The sequence below is a fragment of the Aspergillus aculeatus genome (assembly GCF_001890905.1).
Source record: "Aspergillus aculeatus ATCC 16872 unplaced genomic scaffold ASPACscaffold_4, whole genome shotgun sequence".
In the NCBI taxonomy this organism is placed as follows: Eukaryota; Fungi; Ascomycota; class Eurotiomycetes; order Eurotiales; family Aspergillaceae; genus Aspergillus; species Aspergillus aculeatus.
The window spans coordinates 1,661,263-1,668,998 of record NW_017962979.1 but is presented as its reverse complement, the minus strand read 5'-3'; the positions used below and the strand labels follow the sequence as shown (position 1 = coordinate 1,668,998).

The window sequence follows — 7,736 nt, the reverse complement described above, 5'->3', positions numbered from 1 at the left end:
AGAATGGAAACCACATTCAAAAGCACTATCTTTTTATGCTTTGCACAAACTAGGTACGTACAGTACAGTGCCTAGACTAGAGCTAATTGGGCGGGATGTTTTGTCCTGAGGCATCGTCAGCTTCCGTCGCCTTCCCCGGAATCAGACCCGTTTGTCGTTCTTCAAGACTTCTTCTTAATCAAGTCCACAATGGAGGGGGCTGTATATGGCACGACCTCAATTAAGCGATTCCCAAAGCAAGTTTCGCCACTCGGACTCCTGGCTGAACCAAAAGTCTGGCTCATGAGCACCAGCCACTTCTAGGATAGAGGAGGAAGAAAGACCTCGTACATACCAACCATGAATCATGAAGAAGCTCGGCAAGCCGAGCTCGCCTCCAGACGAGCACCATCCCAGCCACATCCCCAGAAGCCTAAAGTCCGGTTAAGTTGTGAAACCTGTCGTCAACGAAAAGTCAAATGCGACAAGCTCGACCCTTGTACCCACTGTCAACGGTTAGGGACAAGGTGCGTCCCCGTCGAGCGCGCGCGTCTGCCCCGTGGAAGATCGGGAAGACTAGCTTCCGAGCGGTCCAACTACGACCCGGATGCGAACCTAAAGAACCGCGTCGCTAAGCTGGAGGACATCATCCGAGGCCTAGTTCGGAGTGGCTATAGCTTCTCCCCCCGAGCTACTACTCCTGTCCGTGATGTGCCCACTCCTAGAGATGATCTGCCCCCCAATAATCGGTCTGGGGCGAGCGTGGAACCGCGCAGCGATGATGATGATGACCCCGTAGGAGACTCGGACGGGGGGCAGCACACACCAGATAGCTACCTGGGATCTTCATTCTGGGCTAATCTCCTGAATGAGGTGAGTCTCTCATGAAAATCTCTGTTCCCAAACGTGACTAGCTGGTTGTCAGTCCAATTGACGCTCTACCGGATACAGGTGCCCGAACTGCATCCCAGTGATGAGCGCAGTACGAGAGAAGGGAGCCGTAAGGCTGCAGGTAACCAGCTGAAGATGTATCGACGTCTGCTGGCAACGGCAAGTCGGCAACATGGTTCAACTTCTGGAGAACAGCTGAGCCCTTCAAAGTATGCCCAGCAACAGCTCTGTCGGGTCTTTCTCGAAAGAGTGGACCCTGTCGTCAAGATACTGCATAGACCTTCCCTCCGTGCGTTCCTCTTGGAAGGGAAACCTTATCTCGACTATGAACCGGAACATTTGGCTCCAACCGCCCTTGCATCTGCTGTGTACTATGCAGCTTCGTGCAGCCTGTCAGAAGATGAATGCACGCGCGCATTCGGCGTACCCAGAGTATCCTTGGTAGCGGGATACCAAAGGGATGTGGAACTAGCTCTAGGGCGCGCAGACTACCTTACTACGAATGATCTGACGGTTTTGCAAGCCTTTGTTCTTTTCCTGGTACGTTTCGGGTCCTTGCACGCGCGGTTTGTCAGATGCTATCTAGTGTGTCATCTGACCTGTTGAAAGGTGTCACTCCGATCACAAGATCAGAGCCGTCGAATGTGGACACTACTTGCCATGGCCTTGCGCATTGCACAAGCCCAGTCGCTTCATCTGCCTGACCCACCGTTCACAGTCCGACCGTTCGAACGCGAACTTCGCCAGCGTCTCTGGCAAGCGATCGGCTTTCTTGACATTCTAGCCTCGATGGACCGTGATACTGAGCCCATGATGCAGGCGCATTGGCTGCAATCCCACCCTCCCACTCACGTCAATGACGAAGACATCAGCTTCGATATGCAAGAAAGCCCCGGTGATTCTCCCGGCTTTACCGACATGACTTTCACTATGATTGTCGGCAAGGCCCACATAATCACCAGACTTCTAAATTTCTCTGATTTCACCGAGCCCTCAGTGAGCACCCTCGCCCTCCGCCAACAGCTCGTCGTCGAATTCCAACACACCGCTTCCAAACTACTTCACCATGCCCAACTAGACAAGAATCCCTTCAGTTGGTTCACCCGCTTAGTCGCGGAGGGGATCTATGCTTGCTTGCAACTCATTGTCATCCGGCCACTCAAGCGCACGCCGCGCTTCACGCCGCCGCACGTCCAAGGCGACCGTCTCATCGAGTTCGCCGTTAACATTCTCCAGAATTACCATTCTCTTCGGGACGATCCTCGCACCGTACCTTGGCTCTGGGTCGAGTTCGCTTTCCCGCCGTGGCACGGCTTGGCAGTAGCCGTCGCGGAGCTCTGTGTCTGCGAAGACAGGGCGGTCATGGAAAGATTCTGGCCTACAGTCGAGCAGACCTTCAACCGACTGGGCCGGCTCGTTGCTGATTCGAAGCGTGGGATGCTCTGGAAACCCATGGAAAGAATCATGGCTCAGGCGCGCGCCAGGAGAGTTCAGTTGCTCGCTGCTTCAGCTCCCACCTCCACCCTTTATACATGTCCGTCTTCCTCATCACCATCTTCTTCTCACCAACCATCCCAACCGCAGATCTCTTCTGCTACTCTGTACAACTCGGAGGCACCGCAGCAGCAGCCGCCACCAGCCTTCACCTCAAATCTACCCTCTCAAAGCGTACAGCAACCACCAGACCAGGGTCCACCCGCTCCAGTCGATGCCATGGCTGCATTAGACACCCCCGAGAGCCTAGAGAACGCCGCCTCCTGGCCCAGTGTCTGGGATGCCGTTGATATGGGTTACGCAAACTCCGCCAACGAGACGACCGCCTGGATGAATTACGAGAACTTTCTCACGGACATATATTTTTTGCCAGGTTTACGGTGATATCATAACATTACTAAACTGTATATCCACTCCAGAACAAGCGATGATAGACCAAGAATACCGATTCCCCATTCCTTCTTACCTGCACATTTCCACTGGTCCCACAAATCACATCCCAAGGACATACATCTGTATCAATTCTTTACAGTAAATTATGCGAAAGAACAGATTATCGTCTAATATTTCACTCCTCCACGAAGCACGCCCACCCCATCCGTGACCACCTGTAGTATACATCAATCACTAGCTAATTTGTCAAGGGGAAAAAATTGAAAATGCGACAAGAGAATCACCACCCATGACCTACAAATCAAAGCAAGGAAAAGGTGAAATCCTGAGAAGAAAATTGAGCCGTGTATAGTGTGATATACTTCATCGCAAGAGGGAGGGGGAAAGATAGAGAACAAAAAAGATAAAACAAGCCCAGGTTCTCCAAGTTCATGTTTCTCCGTATTGAAATGGTAAAAAGTATGGAAAAAAATTTTTACTACCCTCATAAAAGCCGACCTAGTAGATCAAGACCGCCACCCCCCCCGAGACGCCAGATAGTCATTTCGAAGTATAGTACCATGGACCCCCTATGACACCCATTTTTCCCAGTCCGTTGTCGAACTTGTCGAGGGAAGACGCCCATCTTTCTCACTCTCGGGTGAGTAGATAAGTGAGGTGAAGCAGTACTGAATGGGAAAGGAGAAGAAAGAGGAATCGAATACACTTCAAGGAGGACACACCAAGTTTTGGTATGAAGAGATACTGAAAATGAAGAACCGTGATGAAGAACACGAAGCCAGGGTATTTGTACAAAAACCAAGATAGCGAGAAGAAGCGACGGGACAGACCCACGGAAAGATAAGGGGATCAGAGAAAAGACACTGATAGCATGAAGAAAGAAGGGGGAAAGAAGAATAGATGTGATAACATAGCACCTTGTCATATAGTAGCACAAGAGAAGAGAAAGATATCAATCCTCGAATCGTCGCGGGCGGAGCCGAAACATGTAGGTTACTTCATCATCGTGACAAAAGGGGGCAAGAGAGGAAAAAAGAGATGTGTTCATTTTTCTCTTCTTGTTTGTTCTGTTTTGTTTCTTCTTTTTTCCGCGCTTCAATAGTAATCCTCCTTCTCGATCAACATGATCAATTCCGTGAGCTCCTTGCGCAGCGACCGGTTTCGATCCCAAACCTCCACGATCTTCGGGCGGTGACTCAAGAAGACAGCTTTCTTCCAGGGAAGTCCATTGTATTTCTGGACGACGCCGCTGGGAAGGTTGCGGGCAATGTTGCGAAGGACCAAGGCGGCTTTGTACGCAACCCCAACGGGCTCGCCGCGCTCACTGACTGGGGTGTTGAGGTAGAACCATTTGCGCACAATACGCTCTTGGAGCACCGCCCGCTTGGAAACGGGAGCCTCTGCGTCTGCGGGACGTTCTTCGGGGAGGTGGGAGGCGACATGGCCAGCGACCGCAGCGGTGTTCGCGCTGGCGCTAGAGCCGCGGAATCTCGTGCAGTTTTCCCAAAGGCAAGTGTGGATAGCCGATTGGGCATTGTCCAGGTTGTAGTGGCCCGGTGTCTCAGTGCGCTTGAGGTTCATATGATCGGCGAATACGTGGTTGCGGAGGTCCGTCGGGGTAGAGAAGGCACGCTGGCAGGTTTTGGTGGGTTTGGAGTCGTCGGCCCACTTGCAGTAGATGTAAGGGAAGCCCTGGAAGGTGTACGCTGTCTCCAGAGGGCGGATGCCCTTAATGATAAATCGAGTGGAGGAGCCGGGGCCATTAATGACCTGTGCTTGAGCGTTCGTGAAAGTCGTGCTCACATTCTTGATGAACTCGGCGGCAGGGAGAACACCACCTCCCGGTACGCGAGGATCAGCGAATCGGCTCTGGTAAGCCTGCCAGAGGGCGATCTGTGTGATCTCGCATTCCGGATCCTCCACGAAGCAGCACCTCAGCCAGCGTGAGCTACGCTCAGGCTCTGATAATTCCATCAGATCCTTCAGAAGCTCAGACGGTACACGGGGAATCTCAGATGGCGGTGGTGCAACCTTCTCATCTTGTAGAACGGTTTCCATCTTGGTGGCTCGGGCCTCGTACGTCAGCAGTGCAATCATGCGCGGAACGAAGATGCTGGGAAAATCGAAAACATCGAGCATGGTCTCGATATTCTCGCTTGAAAGGGTGTATTGATACCAGAAGTCCAAGGCACCGCTCAAAATATCTTTATCCAAATCGAGAAGCGTGTGGAAGTATAATTGCTGCAGGGTTTGTTTGGGCATGCGCTCCATGGCCCGGTTGCCTTCTGGTTCATCGATCTCAGTTGAAAAGTGCGTCAATGCCCACAGAGCCCGCACTACATGAGCACGATCAGGAGACTCTAGGCATTTGAGCAAAGAGATCCAAAGTGGATCTTCCGGGTCGGTCCGCATGAACTTTGTCACCTCCTCTGCGATATCCAAGGCATCATTTCTGATTTCGTTGAGGCGTGGTTGGTCTGGGAGGTTGATCAGAATCACCAGGAAGTCTCTAAGAAGGCCTTTGGCATAACGCGAGACATAGAATGCATTTTCCTTGAGTAGTACCATGTTCCGGAGTACCAGAGTTGCCTCTTTGACGTTTCGTAGACGATGGTTGAACTCATATGTCTCCAGAGTGTCCTTCGGTAATGTAACGGGGATATGTTTGATTCTCTCGAGTATATCGCGCGTGCCATATAGTGAATTGAGCACATTGACGCGGGCCATAGGCTCACGGAAGTCGTACTGGAGCTCCCACTTGACCCCTGTGACAAGAAGCGATACATCTAGAGCCTTCTCCATCAAGGTTTCCGCTAACAATGGGAAGCCCTCGAACTTGAACTTGTCCCAGCGCTGATTGGATATTTGAACAAGATGAAATAGCGCAAAGTCAACTTCGTCCGGAACGCCTGATTGCAGTCCATAATGCGCACGCTTGTAAATGTGATCAGCTGAGCAGACGAGTTAGTTGACGTAAATGAGCTGACGAACAGCTGCAAGCGATGAACACTTACACTTCGGGACCTCTAGATATCTGAGGGGGAAGTAAGGATCGTAAAAGTCGGGTTGCTTGACTGTTTTGCCATGCATACTGAGAAACAGACCTGGTCTGTTACCTGGGGTTGCAACTTCGCGTGTGTTCATAGGCACCTTTTGATCCCTTCCTTCCCAGTTCTCGTTCGAGGGCGGGGCGTTATTCACAGTCGGTGCGGGTGAGTTGGAATGACTCAAGGTCAGAGGAACGGGCTGTGGTGACTGATTTGCGTGGATTACATGTGAGCGTCTAGCGGGGGTAGTGTCGGGGATGAAGGGCTGATTTGCTTTAGGAGCCTGCCGCAAACCCTCTGTGCTTTGTTAGTCTGAGCTTCTCGACCGTAAATGGAAGGACTTCGTCAAGAAAGCACTTGCCTCGAAGGGATGTGCGGGGAGTTTGAGTGGACATCTTGGGCTTGCTTTACAGCACGCCTGGGCCCTTTGACCTGTGTTTCCGGGGGGTCGCAATCCGTTTGTTTGTGTCTTAACCTTCGCGTGCTGTCTTTGACTGACTCCAATTGAGGATCAAGGTTGGCGCGATTGAGCCGGGATACTGTCGAGATCCCCGCTAAAGCTCAAGCGCAGAACCTCCAGGTCAAAAGGCGAGTTGTGGGTGAGTGTGAAAGCACACCGTCCGTGCCTTTAGAGCCCTTCTGCGGCCTTCTGTGCCTTTCCTGGTCGCCCTGTAATAATTCCCTATCGTATGAACCGTCTTCAAAATATCGCGTGGCGAGATCGGGCGCGCTCCAGATTTGTCCCAAAGTTGGTTTGCTGGGATTGACGAACGGTTCGGGCGACGATCTGGAAGCTTGGACGCGATATGAAGCTAACGGAGACAGTCTGCTTGAAGCCGAAGAGGATGCGATGGCGGCACAACAACACAAGACGTTCGCAATAGACGTTCTGGTGAAATATCTGGGAGATATTGCTGCGCAATAAATGGGATTGTATCGGCGAATAGTGTGCCGTACGACGGAGAATCAATTCCTATGCTGGAGCCCAAGGGGGGCTATGTGAATGTAGAGACAAGCTGAGCCTGCGATCGAAGCGTCCTGCCATCCACAGGCAAAAGTCCGCGCTGCTCCTAATGGCCTCAGGCGCGTGCGCGGATCATTCATCGGGCCGACTTGCCGCTCTCCATGGTGTTTGACCTGTTTGTAACCATGCTGAGTCATCCCTCTTGGCTTAACGTAATCGTCAACCGAGCGAGCCACGCAAGCGAGCGAGCCAGCAGATCCACCAAATGCAGCACCAACATGGATTTTTGATTTGTATACAAATATATGGTGTTTTGAAGCCTCAATTACACCATTTTGAACGTCTTTTTACACAGTTCTTCGATTTGGACACCTCGTACGTATATGTCCTTGAACACCGCACTCGCTGCACCTGGGAGGTGCCCGGCGGCGAGGCTGATTCTGATCCTCAATCTGAAGGGCTTTATCCTTTTCATACTCGCGTTGGAATGCCTCCCTTGCTTCGTCAACAGTGAAGCCGTTAAGGCCTGTAAGCTGCTTATTTCTTCGTCGTTTCTTGGTGTTTAACCTCTCATTTGCCCAGCGGAGTTCTCGAACTTCCTGTTCCAACAAAACCGCCCGGTTTAACGCCATCTCAGCGCCTTTGAAGACGTAGTCCAAGGCTGACTTCATTGGTGTATCAGCTACACCACTAAGCAGTTGTTCAAGCCTTGCCTCTTGCTTCTTAAACTGATTTGTATTAACAGGCGTCTTTGAGATTGTTGACCGAGAGTCTTGGCTGCTTGGCCGGCTATCAAAATCCTCATAAATCAGCTTGTCAAGCACCTGGCTTGGATCGTACGGAACTAAGCCTGAAGCCTTAAAGGCACTCCGTATATTGGCTTCCTTGAACGCCATAGTATGGGCCTTTGGATACTCCTCCAAGAAATCGCCTTTATCAATCTTCAAATATCGGGCACGTGCAAGGCG

General features: G+C 51.6%; 3 protein-coding genes across 3 annotated transcripts; 1 reads left to right on the top strand and 2 right to left on the bottom strand.

Annotated features, from left to right (window-relative positions):
• The first annotated feature begins 146 nt into the window (after positions 1-146).
• On the top strand, positions 147-2,926 carry ASPACDRAFT_115223 (Zn(II)2Cys6 transcription factor). The gene is made up of 3 exons (XM_020195885.1): positions 147-852; positions 931-1,410; positions 1,480-2,926. Exons 1-3 carry the CDS (start codon positions 340-342, stop codon positions 2,746-2,748), a joined length of 2,262 nt encoding a protein of 753 aa, XP_020058727.1. The 5' UTR covers positions 147-339; the 3' UTR covers positions 2,749-2,926.
• A 926-nt stretch (positions 2,927-3,852) lies between these two features.
• ASPACDRAFT_50955 (putative chromatin remodeling complex subunit (Rsc9)) lies at positions 3,853-6,199 on the bottom strand (the record flags this gene model as incomplete). The annotated part of the gene is made up of 3 exons (XM_020202416.1): positions 3,853-5,708; positions 5,772-6,101; positions 6,166-6,199. 3 exons carry the CDS (start codon positions 6,197-6,199, stop codon positions 3,853-3,855), a joined length of 2,220 nt encoding a protein of 739 aa, XP_020058726.1.
• A 916-nt stretch (positions 6,200-7,115) lies between these two features.
• On the bottom strand, positions 7,116-7,664 carry ASPACDRAFT_58706 (uncharacterized protein; the record flags this gene model as incomplete). Its single annotated transcript, XM_020203379.1, has 1 exon — positions 7,116-7,664. The coding sequence occupies one exon, from the start codon at positions 7,662-7,664 to the stop codon at positions 7,116-7,118; it is 549 nt and encodes a 182-aa protein (XP_020058725.1).
• Between the last annotated feature and the right edge of the window lie 72 nt (positions 7,665-7,736).